Consider the following 18574-nt stretch of genomic DNA (forward strand, 5'->3'; position numbering starts at 1 on the left):
TGTGCACCAGTCGCTGACGGTAAGCATGCAGGTGCAGCAGATGGTAAAGAAGGCTAATGGTATGTTGGACTTCATTGCGAGATGTTGCGAGTACAGAAACAAGGATGTGTTGCTGCAATTATACAGGGCCTTGGTGAGGCCACACCTAGAATACCCATGGGATTCAGGGTGATTTAGTAATTTGGATCAGAAATTGGCTAGCTGGAAGAAAACAAAGGGTGGTGGTTGATGGGAAATGTTCAGACTGGAGTCCAGTTACTAGTGGTGTACCACAAGGATCTGTTTTGGGGCCACTGCTGTTTGTCATTTTTATAAATGACCTGGAGGGCGTAGAAGGATGGGTGAGTAAATTTGCAGATGACACTAAAGTCAGTGGAGTTGTGGACAGTGTGGAAGGATGTTACAAGTTGCAGAGGAACATAGATAAGCTGCAGCGCTGGGCTGAGAGGTGGCAAATGGAGTTTAATGCAGAAAAGTGTGAGGTGATTCATTTTGGAAGGAATAACAGGAAGACAGAGTACTGGGCTAATGGTAAGATTCTTGGTAGTGGGGATGAGCAGATATCTCGGTGTCCATGTACATAGATCCCTGAAAGTTGCCACCCAGGTTGAGGAGGTTGTTAAGAAGGCGTACGGTGCGTTAGCTTTTATTGGTAGAGGGATTGAGTTTCGGAGCCATGAGGTCATGTTGCAGCTGTACAAAACTCTGGTGCGGCCGCATTTGCAGTATTGCGTGCAATTCTGGTCGCCGCATTATAGGAAGGATGTGGAAGCATTGAAAAGGGTGCAGAGGAGATTTACCAGAATGTTGCCTGGTATGGAGGGAAGATCTTATGAGGGAAGGCTGAGGGACTTGTGGTTGTTTTTGTTAGAGAGAAGGTGGTTAAGACGTGACTTAATTGAGGCATACAAGATGATCAGAGGATTAGATAGGGTGGACAGTGAGAGCCTTTTTCCTCAGATGGTGATGTCTAGCATGAGGGGACATAGCTTTAAATTGAGGGGAGATAGATATAGGACAGATGTCAGAGGTAGGTTCTTTATTCAGAGAGTAGTAAGGGCGTGGAATGCCCTGCCTGCAACAGTAGTGGACTCGCCAACACTAAGGGTATTCAAATGGTCATTGGATAGACATATGGACGATAAGGGAACAGTGTAAATAGGCTTTAGAGTGGTTTTACAGGTCGGCGCAACATCGAGGGCCGAAGGGCCTGTACTGCGCTGTAATGTTCTATGTTCCATACTGTGTGCAGTTTTGGTCTCCTTTTCTGTGGAAGGATATTCTTGCTCTCAGAGTGCAGCGAGGGTTTACCAGACTGATTCCAGGGATAGTGGGACTGTCATATGAGGAGAGATTGACTAGGTTAGGACTGTACTCGCTGGAGTTTAGAAGAATGAGGGGGGATCTCAGAGACTTATAAAATTCTAACAGGACTAGAGAGGGTAGATGCGGGGAAGATGTTACCAATGATGGGTGTGCAGAACCAGGGGTCACAGTCTGAGGATTCAAGGTAATAATATAATAATTGCTTGTCACAAGTGGGCTGTAATGAAGTTACTGTGAAAAGCCCCTAGTCGCCACATTCCGGCGCCTGTTCGGGGAGGCCGGTACGGGAATTGAACCCACACTGCTGGCATTGTTCTGCATTGCAAGCCAGCTATTTAGCCCACTGTGCTTTTTGGACAGAGATGAGGAGACATTTCTTCATCCAAAGCGTGGTGAGCCTGTGGAATTCATTACCACAGGAAGTAGTTGATGCTAAAACATTGAATATATGCAAGAGGTGGCTAGATATAGCACCTGAGGAGGATGGGATCAAAGGTTATGGGGAGAAAGCAGGACTAGGGTATTGAGTTGGATGATCAGCCATGATCGTGATAAATAGCGGAGCAGGCTCCATGGGCCAAAATGCCTCCTCCTGCTCCTATCTTCTATGCATCTATGTATGTTTCTCCACTTTGGATCCATTGATGTAGACGGGTGTGTATGTCCTTCTAAACTTCCTGAAGTCGATGATCAGTTCCTTGGTCTTTCCGAGGTTGTTTTCGGTACACCATGCAACCAAGTGATCTATCTCCCTTCTGGTAGTTTGATTCGTCGTTGTTTGAGAAACAACCCACCACAGTCGTATCATCCACAAATTTATAGATTGAATTCGAGTTAAACCTTGCCACACAGTTGTGTGCATATAGGGAGTACAGTAGAGGACTGAGCACACATCCTTGCGGGGCCCCGGTGTTGAGGACTATTGTGGAGGAGGTGCTGTTACCTATCCTGACAGATTGCAGTCTGTTGGTGAGGAAGTCAAGGATCCAGCTGCACAAGAAGGGGTCAAGCCCAAGATTGCAGAGTTTGGTTATTAGTCTAGTCAGGATAATGGTGTTGAAGGCAGAGCTATAGTCTATGAACAGCAGTCTGACGTAGGTGTCCTTGCTGTCGAGGTGTTGGAATGTTGATTGTAGGGCCAGGGAGATAGCATCTGCTGTGGACCGGTTGCGGCGATAGGTGAACTGCAATGGATCGCCTGGGAGGCTGGCATTGATCCGTCTCATGACTAGCCGCTCGAAGCATTTCATGATAACAGACGTCAGGGCCACCGGTCAGTTGTCCTCGAGGCATGCTAACTGTTCTTCTTTGGTACTGGTATTACAGTGGTCTCCTTGAAGGATGTGGGGACCTCGGAGCGGAGAAGTGAGGTGTTTTAAGATGTCTGCGCAGGCTCTGAGTGCTCGCCCAAGGACTCCGTTGGGGCCTGTCGCTTTCCGCAGGTTGACTTTCAACAAGGCAGCTCTTATCTCTGAGGCTGTAATAATGGGTATGAGTGTGTCCAGGGCTGTTGGGGCAGGTGGCACTGATGTATTGGCTGACTGTCAAAGCGGGCTTAGAACTTGTTCAGTTCATTGGGAGGAATGCTCCGGTGTATGTGGGAATCCTCAAACTGTTCCAAAATAAGCTCTTAGTGTTCAGAAGGGGGCCTCTTCAACAGAAGTATGATCTAAAGATTAATTTATCTTATTTTTCCCACGGTCAAATTAAAGCAGCTTAAATCAACTTCCCCAAGGGTAAATTCACAACACTCGCTCATATGAACATCTAACTCCAGAGCTGTACTATTAATTTTTTATACTCCAAGTCAAGCACTGGATAATACAGAACATTTTTTTTAACCATGGGAATCTAACCTTAAATCTACTCCACACAGATGGACTGAAATCTACTCTTCATTATTTTTGAGTAGCCCTAACTGAAATCCCAGTCGGTTTAATACTCAGTCGATGACTGGCTATAGCCCTAAAAGTATCCTTATAATCAGTACAACTAACACTCTCCAAGAAATGGTACGACTATATATATCAGGGTAGAAATAAAATGAGAAATCATACTAGTGTAACAAAAACGCTCGAGGTGGACTTAACTGAATTTTATTTTTGCTGCAAAGATGGAGAGAAAAAAGGTCACTCCGAGGCAATGAAATGAAACAAATCAAATATTCCTAGAACAACTTCATACCTGTTCACACTATGTGGTATATCTGGTACTAGTACTCTTCGTTTCCAAGCCATGATATCTCTTTCTGTGGCTATCTGACTACGGGGAGCATTGTGATGCATCTGACGAACACCTTCAATCTGCCCACTGCGGCGCAGTCCCACATTTGGTGGTGACAGAATATCAGAGCTCGGGTTCCTTAAAACTTAAAAGAGAACAAACAAAATTAACAAGGATAAAAACCTTTAGCATCTTAATCATGTTGCAATAGTTTGTCATGTGACACAGTTAATCTTTCAATATCTGCACTTCTGCAAATCAGTTGGCTGAATATGCTTTTGAATACAAAGTAGCATCCACAATAAGCCAACTAAAAGTTCAAAATAATAATACAATAATCTTTATTGTCACAAGAAGGCTTACATTAACACTGCAATGAAGTTACTGTGAAAAGCCCCTACTTGCCACATTCCAGCACCTGTTCGGGTACACAGAGGGAAAATTCAGAATGTTCAAATTACCTAACAGCTTTCGGGACTCGTGGGAGGAAACCGGAGCACCCGGAGGAAACCCACACAGGCATGGGGAGAACGTTCAGACTCCGCACAGACAGTTACCCAAGCGGGAGTCGAACCTGGGACCCTAGCGCTGTGAAGCAACAGTGCTAACCATTGTGCTACTTGCTGTCCTTCTACCGTACCGCCCATGCACTCCACCCTGATACTGGTTTCATTTCTACAATTGCGTTAAGAGATTCAACTATCGGTCTTAACAGCTTTTCCACAGAATATTCACTTTATTAAGACTGGGTATATATTTTTGATAACGTAGTAATTTTAACATTTTAGAGAAAATAAATTTTGAATGGAAAGGGTTTTGAGAACAGTGTTACACTTAAGGTGGGGTTTTAACAGAAAAGTGCATTTTTACTCGGTATTTTTCTCAATCTTTCCAGATAATAATCAATTAGCCAGAAATAAAAATAAAAAATGCTAGAAATATTCAGCAGGACAGGTAGCATCTGTGATCTCGAGGGGAAAAGTTAAAAGTTTCAGGTCAATAAAATAGTCAGGACTGAAGCAATTTGTTAGCTTGTCTTAATAATCGCTAAATATTGCACACATTGTGCACTTGGAACATTCTGGTTCCCAGCATTGGCAGGGGTCACAAGCCTTCCCCCCCCCCCCAGTTGTCAACAGAGGGGTTCAAAAAAGGACAGGAAATCAGCTGTAACTAAGGCTGTAAAGATAATAGTATGTTCTATTAAAACATAAATTGTTTTTTGCAAGCGTTTGCCATGATGAGAAGGAGAATGAAGGAGTGCCATTGGGAGCTCCTTCTTTAAATGTCAGTTTTTTTTATTCGTGGGATCTGGGGGCCCTGCTGGCTAGATCAGCATTTCCTATCAATTCCGAATTGCAAGACAGTGTTGGTGAGTTGCCTTCTGGACCTGCTGCAATCCATGTGGTGTAGATACACCCACAGTGCTGTTAGGGAGAGTTCCAGAATTTTGGCCCGGTGGCAGTAAAGGGATTGCGATATATTTCCAAATCAGGATGGTGTAAGAATACGGCTGATGCAGGAAGTGTAACTCATTCATTATTTTGCAATAATATGTGACGGCAAGTTATGCTCAAGTGATGTAAATGAATCTGATGACGACTCAAGTACACACATTCACTTCCTGTGAAATCATGCAACTTATCTATCTGTGCCTACCCTTATCTCTCACTAAGTCTTTTCTTTGTACTTCAATTTCTTTGCAGAACGACATGTGCAAAAGACAACTTAAAATAACAAAGGGATACAATTGTTACACCCAATAGATATTGGACAGCCTGCACCAACTCATCATAAGATGCCCAGACTACTTATGTGAATGGCTGCCATTACTGTACTCAGAATAGTAATGATGGCAAAGCCAGAAACATCACAAAGATATTAGGAATATACAATTGTGTGGGTAGAACACTGCATACAGTATGCTAGTTGAACCTTGCCTCAAAGTGAAACATTTTTAAAAATCGTACATTTGTTCACTTCACAAAAAAATCAAAAGTATCAACAATTAATTTCCAGACAGCTTGTTTTGGGCTGGCTTTTTGTTTTGCATTAAAACAAGCATACTAAAATAAAACATGCTACAATAAACCTACTTAAATTCCAGGAGTAGCTTCATTACTGTATTAACACAGTAAAACAACTTTAAATAAAAACATTTATTTTTAGTCAGTTTTCTCTATCCACATCCTGTTTTGTACATTTAGATATATAAAAGTATAACAGCTCTAATAAGTTTTGATTAAAGATAATTTTGAATAACTAAACTTTTTTTTGCACCACAAACATTTTGAAGGTGCAAAAAGGGATTTTTTTTTTTTAATTTTTTTTTAAAGCCAACAGCAACTGAATTATCATATCAAAGTTAAGTTCAATTTTGATATTGGGTTGAGCGTGGAATGTCAAATATATTGTATTATATGCAGCTGGTGCAGCAAGTCTGAGCTTGCGACTGCTGCAGTAATGCTTTTAATAATCCTGGCTTTGTGGCTACAGAGGTACAATTAAAGCATCATAAAAAATGAAATCATTCATTCCAACCATGTATATTGTTTACCTTAAGTTGGGCTAATGGAATTTTTGTTCATATAAAGAAGGTTCCTGGGGGTAGATAATCAGAGGCAGTGACTGGCCTTAGTAAGGTTATGTAGTTAATGGGAGGGGCCAGGGGCTGAAGCAGTCAGGTATTCAGTTCAGTTAAAGATTGGGATGTGAATATAACAGCAGTTTCTCAAAAGGCGAGCAGGTTAAACAGTAGTCTGACAGAGACTAGAATCTGCAGGCTGTTTCCTGACCAGGTTTTTCTCTCTCTCTCTCGCCAATCAGTCTTTTAAAAGGAACTTTGCTAACTGTATTTAAAACTGGATTTTGAAGTTAGCAATACTATGTTAGTAATAAAGATTTTTTAATATACCATATCCCTGTTTATGCGTGGAATCACTGCTGGAGCTAAGTACCCTTTCCTCACCATCTTACAAATTAAACAAAATATTGGGGTTTCTGTCTGGTATCCTTGCAACTAATATATACATACAGGATAAACAAATATATACATACAGGATAAATGAATATATACATACAGGATAAAGCATCACCACAGCAGAGTTAAGTGCAGCATTTTCAAATAATCACAAAATTAAATTTTTCTCTATGACTGGGCTAATTTAAATAAATAAAGCATACACATTCTAAAATTTAGTGTATTTAACATTTCAGTTTGATATTTGCAACTAGATGTTCTCTGAAAAATTACTCAAAAATCTAAGTTGTACCTCTTGCAGGTGTGCTGATTCTGTTGGGTGGATTATTTGTCCCATGTTGTCCAACTACTATTCGCTGGTCTTGCTCCAGTTGTAAATTTCGGATTATGCCATCCAGAACACTACGTTCCATGTTCGGTTCATCTTGGTCACTTGTTTGCTGCCCAATCACTTGTTCCACAACATTACCATCACCTATTAACAGATCAACATGACACAGATATTTAAAAGAACTTTGGTTCTTCATAAGGCTGAGCCACTGACTGGGAAAGGGGAGCCTGCTGATGGCAGCTATTTAGGAGGAAGAGATCAGGGCTAGGGATGATCAAAGGCATCCTATACAAGAAAAAAGAACAAGAGTAGGAAGCCATATGACCCTCAGAGCCTCTACTGCTATTTAATAAGATTTTGGTTATCTATCTCTACTCCACTACACAGTTCTAGCACCATCTCTCAATTCCCTTGGTGTCCAAAACTCAATCAATCCATCTCGAATAAACTCAACAATTGAGCATCCACAGCCTTCTGGAGTGCTGAATTTCCAACAGTTCGCAGAGGCTAACTGTCTCATATCATCGAAATGGCCGCCACCATAACCTGACATGCCTTAGTTCTGGACTCCACAGCCAGGAGAAACAAGTATCGAGTCAGTCAAGAATTACAAATTTTAACCATGCCTGCTTGTTCAGTCAGTAGATGAAGACAAGATTTAAATGATACCATTAGTTAGTGAATACATGCTTCGTAAAGATATCATAGTCCTAACATTCAAGAGGTGGGCTTTATTCAATGTGGACACTTGGGTCAATTTTCTTAGAGTCAATCCCAATGTACTGCAAACATGGCTCAGGTGACCATTGGTGACTTTTGGACAGATTAACACATGCGTTAACATATTTCTGGAAAATCATTAAGTTGTAAATGTCTATGATGGATAACATTCAAAACCAAAACCATTTGCACCTATTTTCTGGGTATTTAGCGAAACTCGAAACCATAAGACAAAGGAGCGGATTAGGCCATTCAGCCCATCGAGTTTGCTGCGCCGTTCAATCATGGTTGTTATGTCTCTCATCCCCATTCTCCTGCCTTCTCCCCATAACCCCGATCCCATTACCAATCAAGAACCTATCTTTCTCGGTCTTAAAGACACTCAGTGATTTGGCCTCCACAGCAATGAGTTCCACACATTCATCACCCTCTGGTTGAAGAAATTCCTCCTCATCTCACTTTTAAAGGATCGCCCCTTCAGTCTGAGGCTGTGGCCTTGGGTTTTCGTTTTTCCTACTAGTGGAAACATTCTCTACATGGCCTCTCAATATCCTGTAAGTTTCAATAAGATGCCCCCTCATTCTTCGAAACTCCAAAGAGTACAGACCCAGAGACCTCAACCACTCCTCATATGACAATCCCTTCATTCCAGGGATCATTCTTGTGAATCTCCTCTGCACCCTTTCTAAGGCCAGCACATCCTTCCTTAGACAGGGGGCCCAAAACTGCTCACAATACTCCAAATGGGGTCTGACCAGAGCCTTATACAGCCTCAGAAGTACATCCCTGCTCTTGTATTCTAGCACTCGACATGAATGAAGTCAACTCAGTCATCTCAACTGTAATGTGGGTAGCCGAACAACCCCTCCAGTGACAAACAGGAGAGGTGGCAGCAGAGAATTCAGGGAGATGTCAACTCAGTCACCTCGACTATACTATGGGCAGCCGAAGAACTGGTGCCAAAGAGTGGTTAAGCCTGAAACACTACATTAATGTTTCCCTCCCTCCCTCCTCCTCTAACCAAAAACAAATGGCACTGTGAGGAGGTCAAGCAAGGCAAGATTCTTATTCTTATATCTTTAAGTGTCAAGGTCAGAGATGGCAGTTAGGGAAGTGATATGGCCCTGCTGCCAGATGTGGGAGATCAGGAAGCTTTCTAGCATCCCTGACGACTATGCCTGTGGGAAGTGTGACCAGCTGCATGTTGGAGCAGCAGCTGAACACATTGCAGAGCAGAGAGGGGGAACAGTGTGATAGATACTAGCTTCAGAGAGGCGGTCACGCCACAGGTTCAGACAGGTGGATGGGAGACCGCCAGGAGAGGCAGGCAGACAAGGTAGGAGCCTCCTGTGGCTATTCCCGTCTCAAGTAGGTATACCGTTTTGGATACTGTTAGGTGGGATAGTCTCTCAGGGAAAGATACCAGCAATGGGCAGAACTGTGGCGCCACAACTGGTTCTGCTGTAGAGCACGGTTGGGCCAATCCAAGTGAGTGATAGTAGTAGGAGACTCGATAGTTAGGGGCACAGATAGGCATTTCCGTGGCTGCAAACTGGACTCCAGGATGGTGTGTCGCCTCCCTGATGCCAGGGTCCTGGATGACTAAATGGTGACAGAGCATCCTGAAACAGATAGATGTCATTATCCACATTGGTACTAATGGCATTGGCAGGAAGAGGGGAGCGGTCTTGCAGAGCCAATTCAGGGAGTTAGGTCGGGAGCTAAAAAGCAGGACCTCTAGGGTAGTAATTTCAGGATTACACCCAATGCCATGTGCTAGTGAGGCTTGGAACAGGAAGATAGTACAGTTGAACACGTGGCTAAAGAACTGGCGTAGGAGGGAGGGCTTTAGATATATGAATCACTGGGATGTCTTCTGGGGAAGGTGGGACCTGTACAAGAAGGACAGATGGCACCTGAATTGGAGTGGCACCAACATCCTGGGCGGGAGCTTTGCTAGTGCTGTTCGGGAGGATGGGAACCGGAATAGCAGGCCAGTAAGTGTAGAGACTGGGAGAAAAAGTGAGACTGAGATAAACATCATAGAATTTACAGTGCAGAAGGAGGCCATTCGGCCCATTGAGTCTGCACCGGCTCCTGGAAAGAGCACCCTACCCAAGGTCAACACCTCCACCCTATCCCCATAACCCAGTAACCGCACCCAACTCCAAGGGCAATTTTGGACACTAAGGGCAATTTATCATGGCCAATCCACCTAACCTGCACATCTTTGGACTGTGGGAGGAAACCGGAGCACCCGGAGGAAACCCACGCACACACGGGGAGGATGTGCAGACTCCGCACAGACAGTGACCCAAGCCGGAATCGAACCTGGGACCCTGGAGCTGTGAAGCAATCGTGCTATCCACAATGCTACCGTGCTGCCCCCATAGCACAGAGCAAGAGCAGGCAGAGGGAAGCCATAGTGCTCAGCGGGACTGTAGGTCTGGAGTTTGTTTGCTTCAATGCAATAAATATAACAGGCAAGACAGATAAACTGAGAGCCTGGATTACTGCATGGAACTATGATGTTATTGCAATTACGGAGACATGGTTAAAGGAGGGACAAGGCTGGCAGTTTAACATTCCAGGGTATCGGTATTTTAGACGGGACAGAAGGGGAAACAAGAGAGGTGGGGGAGTTGCATTGCTGGTTAGGGAGCACATCACAGCTGTGTTGAGGGAGGGCACATTAGAGGGATCTTGTAATGAGGCATTATAGGTAGAGCTCAGGAATAAGAGTGAAATCCCAATGTTGGGAATGTACTACAGATCTCCTAACAGCCCGTAGGAGACAGAGCAGCAGTTGTGTAGTCAGATACTGAAAAGATGTGAAAAAAAGCAGGCTAGTTGTGATGGTGACTTGAACTTCCCCCACATTGACTGGGAATCCCTTACAGCCAAGGGCTCGGATGAAGAGCAATTTGTTAGATGTGTCCAGGAGGGCTTTTGGATACAGTATGTTGACAATCCAACCAAGGAGGGGGCCATACTGGACTTGGTTTTGGGGAATGAGCCAGGCCAGGTGATTGATGTTTTAGTGGGAGAGCATTTGGGGCTTAGGCACCAGAATTCCATAAGATTTCGAGTAGTCATGGATAAGGACATGAGTGGCTGCAGGTGAGGGTGCTTAATTAGGTGAGGGCTAGTTACATCCAGATTAGACAGGAACTGGGGAATATGGATTGGGAGCGGCTATTTCAGGGCAAATTCGCATCTGACATGTGGGACGCTTTTAAAGGCCAGTTGATTGACATGCAGGACAGGCATGTCCCCAAAAATGAAGAAATGAAATGGCAGGATTCGGGAACCATGGATGACAAGTGAAATTGTAAACATAGTCAAAAGGAAACATACGATAGGTCCAGGCATCTAAAAACTGAAGAAGCCCATGAGGAGTACAGTGAAAGTAGGAAGGAACTTAAACATGGAATTAGGAGGTCTAAAAGGGGCCATGAAATATCTTGAGCGAACATGGTCAAGGAGAATCCCAAGGATTTTTAGAGGGAAGTTATGCATGGAACCACACGAAGTGGGTGAAATCCTTGATGAGTATATTCGCCAGGGAGAAGGACATGACGGATGTGGAGGTCAGGGATCGGTTTGTGAACACTCTTGAGAATGTCAATATATCAAAGGAGGAAGTGTTGAGTATCCCAAATTGCATTAAGGTACATGGGATCTATCCCAGGTTACTACAGGAGGCAAGGGAAGAAATATCTGGGGCTTAACATACATCTTCAATCCTCTTCTACCACAGGCGAGGTTCCAGAGGACTGGAGAGCTAATGGTGTTCCCTTGTTTAAGAAAGGAAGCAGGGATAATCCAGCAAATTGTAGGCCGGTGACCCTGACATCAGGTGTGGGGAAGGTTTTGGAAAAGATACTGAGGGACAAGATGTATGCACATATGGAGGAAAATGTACGAGTTAGTGACATGCAGCATGGTTTTATACGAAGAAGTGTCTCATCAACTGAGTTTTTTTTGAAGAGGTGACAAAAAAAATTGATGAGGGGAGGCTTTGGATGTGGTTTATATGGCAAGGTCCCACATGGCAGATTGGTTAAAAAAACTAAAATCACATAGGTTTGGGGGTCGGCTGGCAAGATAGATACAGAACTGGCTTGGTTCGAGAAGACAGAGTAGCAGTGAAAGGGTGTTTTCCTGAATGGAGATCTGTAATTAGTGGTGTTCCAAGGGACCAGTGCTGTGACCTCTGTTGTTTGTAGAATACATAAATAATCTGGAGGAAAATGTGGGTGGTGTGATTAGTAAGTTTGCGACGGAGACGAAGATTGGCGGAGTTGCTGATAGTGCCGAGGATTGTCAGAGGATACAACAGGATTATAGATAAATTGGAGACTTGGGAACAGAATGGAGTCCAGACAAATGCGAGGTGATGCATTTTGAAGGATTATACTGTAAATGGCCGAACCCTTAGGGAACATGAACATACAGAGGGGTATGGGCATGCAGGTCCACAGTTTCCTAAAAGTGGCAACACAGGTGGCCAAGGTGATTAAGAAGGCATATGGCATTCATGCCTTCATCAGCCGGGGCATCGAGTACAGCAGTTGGGAAATCATGTTGCAGCTAAATAAAACCTTAGTGAGGCCGCATTTAGAGTATTGTATGCAGTTCTGGTCACCACATTATCAGAAGGACATAGAAGCTTTGGAGAGAGTGCAAAGGAGGTTCACCAGGGTATTACTGGTCTGGGGGATGTTGGCTATGAGGAGAGGTTGAATAAATTACGATTGTTTTCACTGGAAAGACGGAGGCTATGGGGAGACCTGATAGAGGTCTACAAAATTGAGAGGCATAGACAGGGTGAATAGTCAGAGGCTATTTCCAAGTGTAGAAGGGTCAATTACGCGTGGGCACAGGTCCAAGGTGAGAGGGGGAAAGTTTAAGGGAGATGTGCAGAGTAAGTTTTTCACGCAGAGAATGGAGGGTCCTTGGAATGTGCTACCAGATGATGTGGTGAAAGCAGGCACATTAGCAACATTCAAGAGGCATCTGGATGGGTACATGAGTTGGGAGGGAATAGAGGGACACGGACAGAGTAAGGGCAGACGTTTTTGTTTAAACGTTAGGGCATCATGATCGACACAAGCTTGGGAGAGCCGAATGGCCTGTTCCTGTGTTGTACTTTTCTTTGTTCTTTGAATGTAAACATTCATTTGTCTTCCAAATTGCCGACTGAACCTGAACATTAACCTTAAGGAGAACCTTGAACCAGGACTCCAAAGTTCCTTTATGTTTCTGATTTCCTAAGCTTTTTCCTATTTAGAAAATAGTCTATGCCTCCATTTTTCTTACTAAAGTGCATAACCTCGCACTTTTCCATATTGTATTCCATCTGCCACTTCTTTGCCCACTCTCCGAACCTGTCCAGGTCCTTTTGCAGACCCTCTGTTTCCTCAATACTACCTGTCACTCTGCATATCTTTGCATCATTGGCAAATTTAGTAGCAGTGCCCTCAGCTCCTTCTTCCAGATCATGAATGTATATTGTGAAAAGTTGTGGTCCCAACACTAACCCGAGGCACACCACCAATCATCGGCTGCAATCTCCACTCTTCGCTTTCTGCCAGTCAGCCAATCATCTATCCATGCCTGTATCTTACCCTTAACACCATGGGCTCTTAACTTCTTTAACAGCCTCCTATATGGCACCGTGTTAAAGGCCTTCTGGAAATCTAAATAGATCACCTCAACTGGTTCCCCTTTGTCTAACTTCCTTGTTAACTTCTCAAAGAATTATAACAGATTTGTCAGACGTGACCGCCCCTTAACGAAGCCGGGCTGACTCAGTCTTATTTTAACTTGCACTTACAAGTACTCCGCGATCGCATCTTTAATAATGGATTCATTAAATCTTACCAATGACCGAAGTCAGGCTAACCGGCCTATGATTTCCCGTCTTCTGCCTCCCACCCTTCTGAAACAGTCCCCTGGAACCCTCCCTGCCTCCATTGATTCCTGAAAGATCACCACCAATGCCTCCACAATCTCCCCAGCTATCTCCTTTGGAGCCCTGGGGTGTAGTCCATCCAAATTCAATCTCTTACCCCCAGATTCATGTAATCCCATAATCATAGTATCCCTACAGTGCAGGTCATTCGGCCCATCGTGTCTGCACCAACCTCTGAAGGAGCACTCTACCCAGGACCACTCCCCCGCCCACCCTGCCCTATCCCCGTAACCTAACCTGCACATCCCTGGACACTAAGGGGGAATTTAGCATGGCCAATTCACCCAACCCCCACATCTTAGGACTGTTGGAGGAAACTGGAGCACCCGGAGGAAGCCCATGCAGACACAGGGAGAACTTGCGAGCTGCACACAAACCTGACAGTCACCCAAGACCGGTATCAAACCTGGGTCCCTGGCACTGAGAGACAGGAACACCAGCACTGTGCCGTCTACTCAGTGTCTACAAGTTCAAAATTTAAAGAGCAGTGCAGAGAAACCAGTTTATCACAAGCAGGTGTGAACAGTCACCATACAGCCCCCATTGTATCACAATGGCTTCTAATGTCAAATAATTTGTGAACCATAAAAGTATTGGTCATGTGGCTGAGAGATTGAAATGGACTTCAGACAACAGGTGTGCAGGTTTGGTGGATTGGCAATTATCAATGCACGGGGTTACAGTGATATGGCGGGGAGTGGGCCTAGGTAGAGTGCGCTCTCGGAGCATCGCTGCAGGCTTGATGGCCAAATGGCCTCGTTCTGCACTCTAGGGACTCTATGGATAACAAATATTAGTAACTTCAAGAGCCAGCCATAGATAAGTCAGCCTGGAGACAGGACACATGAGGGACCATTTCTTCAGAAAGGCGAAAGAACCCTGCCTAATAACCAGTCAATTGAAGCAGTGAGAGAGGGGCTATTTTGCTTTCCCTGCAAAGATTCATCTCCATGGAAACTTAGCTACAACTTTGTCTGGAAACTAGACTTCTAACTTGACATTCAACTCCAAAGAACCGCCCCACCCAGGCCTGCAATGTCGCATCTTATAAAGAACCGATTTAAACACACGAGTTTTGCTTTTTGTGATTCCATTAATAACCTAAATGCATGAATTCGTCTCTAGAATTCATCTGTATGTGTGCGCCTGCATTTTCATTGTGATTACATTTTGGGGTGTGAGAATAAACATTTATCATCTAATTTAAACTCATCAGAAAACCTGTACCACACTATTTATTTTTAAAAATCACAAGATTCTACGGGCTTTAAAACATTCCTTCGAAATTATATATCTTGTCCACAAAGATATCAGCAAAGTGGAAAAAGTTATCCCACCATCTCTGTCCCATCTGTAACAATACATAACCAAAGCAAAATTGCGTTCTTAATTATTTAGATTATAGAAGAACTGAAACTCATTTTTTTGGAAGGTTTTTCTATGATTTACTACAAAACTACACCACTTACTTGTTGCCACATATCCGAGCTGTGGTATGAGCTGCTCATCCAGACAGTTTTCGCGGCCTGGCACCAATCGCTGGTATTCTGTTCGATGAGGATTTCCATCCACATCCACCAGGAAGGGCGGTGGCATGAGATGGGGAGCTTGTTGAGTTTGCTCATCTAAGACAAAATTGTTCCCATCACGAATTAGCGGACGATAGTCAGTGTGGAAAAACATTTGTTCAGGAATCTGTGAACAAGGCACATTTTTAACACATCAGTTTCCACAGAGCAAAGTATCCAGTTTTGAAATTGTATAGCAATGTGTTGTGGCAAACAAAACTACTTTGGTTAAGTACTGCAAATATTTTAAGATAGTTTTTAGTTTTTGTTTTGACTGTCCAGCTTTATATTCTCTTATGATCGGTTTAGCATGCACATTAGAGGTAGGAACATTTAATAAATGACAATTCCAAAGTGTGCTGTCAGAACAGGTTATCCAGGCCAAATTACTTGTTTTATCTCTACACTTTTATGACATTTCTTACTGCAAAATAAGTCATTTTCACTTGCACTACAAATTTGTGATTGACAAAGATTATCTACTCTTTTTTTTAAATAAATAAACATTTTAGAGGTATTTTTGGTTTTACAACAACAAAATAAACAATGTACATGAGTCTATAAATATAGTGCAAAAAGCCCACTTCCTCCCTTACAGGTCCCACCTTTATTAACCCCCTACTCTAAGCTAAACTAACCCCCCCCCCCACTTCTGCTGATGGTAAATTTTCCGCAAGCAAGTCGGCGAACGGTTGCCACCTCCGGGCGAACCCAAACAGTGACCCTCTCAAGGCGAACTTGATTTTCTCCAAACAGAGAAAGCTAGCCATGTCAGATAGCCATGTTTCCGACTTCGAGGGCTTTGAGTCCCTCCAAGCTAATAATATCCGTCTCCGGGCTACCAGGGAAGCAAAGGCCTCTTTCGCCTCCTGGATTCTCGGATCTTCCGACACCCCGAAAATCGCTGCCTCCGGACTCGGTGCCACCCTTGTTTTTAACATGGTGGCCATGACATCTGCAAACCCCTGCCAGAATCCCCTGAGCTTTGGGCATGTTCAAAACACGTGGACATGGTTCGCTGGCCCCCCCGCACACCTTGCGCACCTATCTTCTACCCCAAAGAACCTGCTCATCAGGGCCACTGTCAAGTAAGCCCGGTGAACGACCTTAAACTGTATCAGACCGAGTCTTGCGCATGTTGTGGACGTGTTGCCTCTACTCAATGCATTCGCTCAGAGACCATCCTCTAGCTCTCCTCCTAACTCCTCTTCCCACTTGCGCTTCAGCTCCTCAGTCTGCGTGTTCTCTGACCCCATGAGTTCCTTATAGATGTCAGAGACCTTCCCTTCTCCCACCCACACTCTGGAAACTACCCTATCCTGTATCCCCCTTGGTGGTAGGAACGGGAAGGTTGAGACCTGCCTACGTAGGAAGTCCTGCACCTGCAGGTACCTGAATTCATTTCCCCTCGCCAATCCAAATTTCTCCTCCAGCTCCCTCAAGCTAGGAAAGCTCTCCTCTATAAACATATCCCCCAGCCTCTCAATTCCTGCCCTCTGCCATCTCCGAAACCCCCCGCCCATCCTTCCCGGGGCAAACCGGTGATTATTACAAATTGGAGACCAGACCGATGCTCCCTCCGCTCCCACATGCTTCCTCCATTGCCCCCAGACTCTCAGGGCTGCCACCATCATGGGGCTGGTGGAGTACCGTGCCGGCGGGAACAGCAGAGGCGCTGTTATCAACGCCCCCAAGCTGGTGGCCTTACATGACGCTGCCTCCATATGCTCCCATGCCGACCCTCCGCACACCACCCACTTCCTAATCATGGCTATATTCGCCGCCCAATAATAGTAACTGAAGTTTGGCAGCGCCAGCCCGCCATCTCCCCGGCTCCGCTCAAGCATCCCCTTTTTTACTCGCGGGATCTTGCCCGCCCATACAAAGCCAGTGATAACTTTGTTAACCCGTTTAAAAAAGGACCGCGGAATAAAGATGGGGAGACACAGGAACACAAACCGGAATCTCGGAAGGACCGTCATCTTTACCGTCTGTACCCTCCCAGCTGGTGACAACAGAAGCGCGTCCCACCTTCGGAAATCGTCCTTCATTTGGTCTGCTAGTCGGGCCAGATTAAGTTTTTGCAACCGTTCCCAAACCCGCACCACTTGGATGCCTAGATACCTAAAGCTTCCTCCTACCACTGCAAACGGCAGTTCCCCCAGTCGCCTCTCCTGTCCCCTTGCCTGGATCGCAAACATCTCGCTTTTCCCCATATTTAGGTTGTACCCCAAAAACCCGGCCAAATTCCCCCAGAATCCTCATGATTTCTTCCATCCCCTCTACTGGGTCCGATACATCCGATACATACAGGAGCAGGTCGTCTGCGTAAAGCGAGACTCTGTGTTCCACTTCCTCCCGGACCAGCCCCTTGAGGCTCTTAGTGCAATCACCGAGGCTCTATAGCTAACGCGAACAACGGTGGGAGAGGGGGCATCCCTGTCTCGTCCCCCAATGTAGCCTAAAATAGTCCGATGTTGTCCTATTCGTCTATACGCCCGCCACAGGAGCCTGATACAGCAACCTGGCCCAGTCAATAAAGCTCCGCCCAAATCCGAACCGTCCCAGTACCTCCCACAGATATTCCCATTCTACTTGATTAAAAGCCTTCTGTGTCCATTGCGACCACTATCTCCACCTCCCTACCTTCTGGGGGCATCATGATCACATTTAGCAATCTTCTTACATTGGCCACCAACTGCCTCCCCTTAACGAACCACGTCTGGTCTTCCCCAATCACATCCGGAACAGTCTTCAATCCCAGAGGACAAAATTTTGGCCAGCAGTTTGGCGCCACATTTAATAGGGATATCGGCCTGTAGGACCTACACAGCTCCAGATCCTTGTCCCGTTTCAGGATCAGCAGGATCGTGGCCTGTGACACCGTCGGGGGAAGCACCCTGCTCTCCTTTGCCTCATTGAATGTCCTCATCAACAGCGGCCCCAACATCCCAGAGAACTTTTTATAAAACTCCACTGGGTACCCATCCGGCCCCGAGGCTTTACCTGGTTGCATGGCCTTCAGCCCCTCCGCTATCTCTTCGATCCCGATCGGGGCCCCCAGCCCTTCTACTAGCTCCCCGACCACCTTCAGGAAATTCAACCCCCCTAGGAAGTGCCTCATCCTCTCCAGCCCAGGTGGGGGTTCCGACCCATACAGCCTACTACAAAACTCCTTAAACGCCTTATTCACCCCTGCTGAGTCTCCCACCAGGTTCCAGTCTCCATCCTTTACTTTCCCCATCTCCCTGGCTGCCTCCATCTTTCTAAGCTGCTGTGCAAGCATTCTGCTGGCCTTCTCTCCATACTCATGAATCGCCCCCCCCTCGCCTTTCTCAGCTGCTCTACCGCCCTTCCTGTGGTTAACAAGCCGAACTCCACCTGTAGCCTCCGCCGTTCCCTTAAAAGCCCTGCCTCTGGGGTCTCCGCATACTTTCTGTCAACCTGTA

At 45.2% G+C, this 18574-nt stretch overlaps 1 protein-coding gene across 1 annotated transcript in view; it reads right to left on the bottom strand.

The window, feature by feature from the left end:
- Nucleotides 1-18574, bottom strand: part of LOC140427719 (bromodomain and WD repeat-containing protein 3-like) — a 236332-nt gene that overhangs the window by 132866 nt on the left and 84892 nt on the right. Inside the window, exons 17-19 of the mRNA XM_072513258.1 lie at nt 15027-15252; nt 6822-7004; nt 3511-3694 (exon numbers count right to left, since the gene is read on the bottom strand). Coding sequence (XP_072369359.1) covers nt 3511-3694; nt 6822-7004; nt 15027-15252 — 593 coding nt within the window. The remainder of the gene's footprint in view (nt 1-3510; nt 3695-6821; nt 7005-15026; nt 15253-18574) is intronic.

Source organism: Scyliorhinus torazame, chromosome 8 (genome assembly GCF_047496885.1).
Source record: "Scyliorhinus torazame isolate Kashiwa2021f chromosome 8, sScyTor2.1, whole genome shotgun sequence".
Lineage (NCBI taxonomy): Eukaryota > Metazoa > Chordata > Chondrichthyes > Carcharhiniformes > Scyliorhinidae > Scyliorhinus > Scyliorhinus torazame.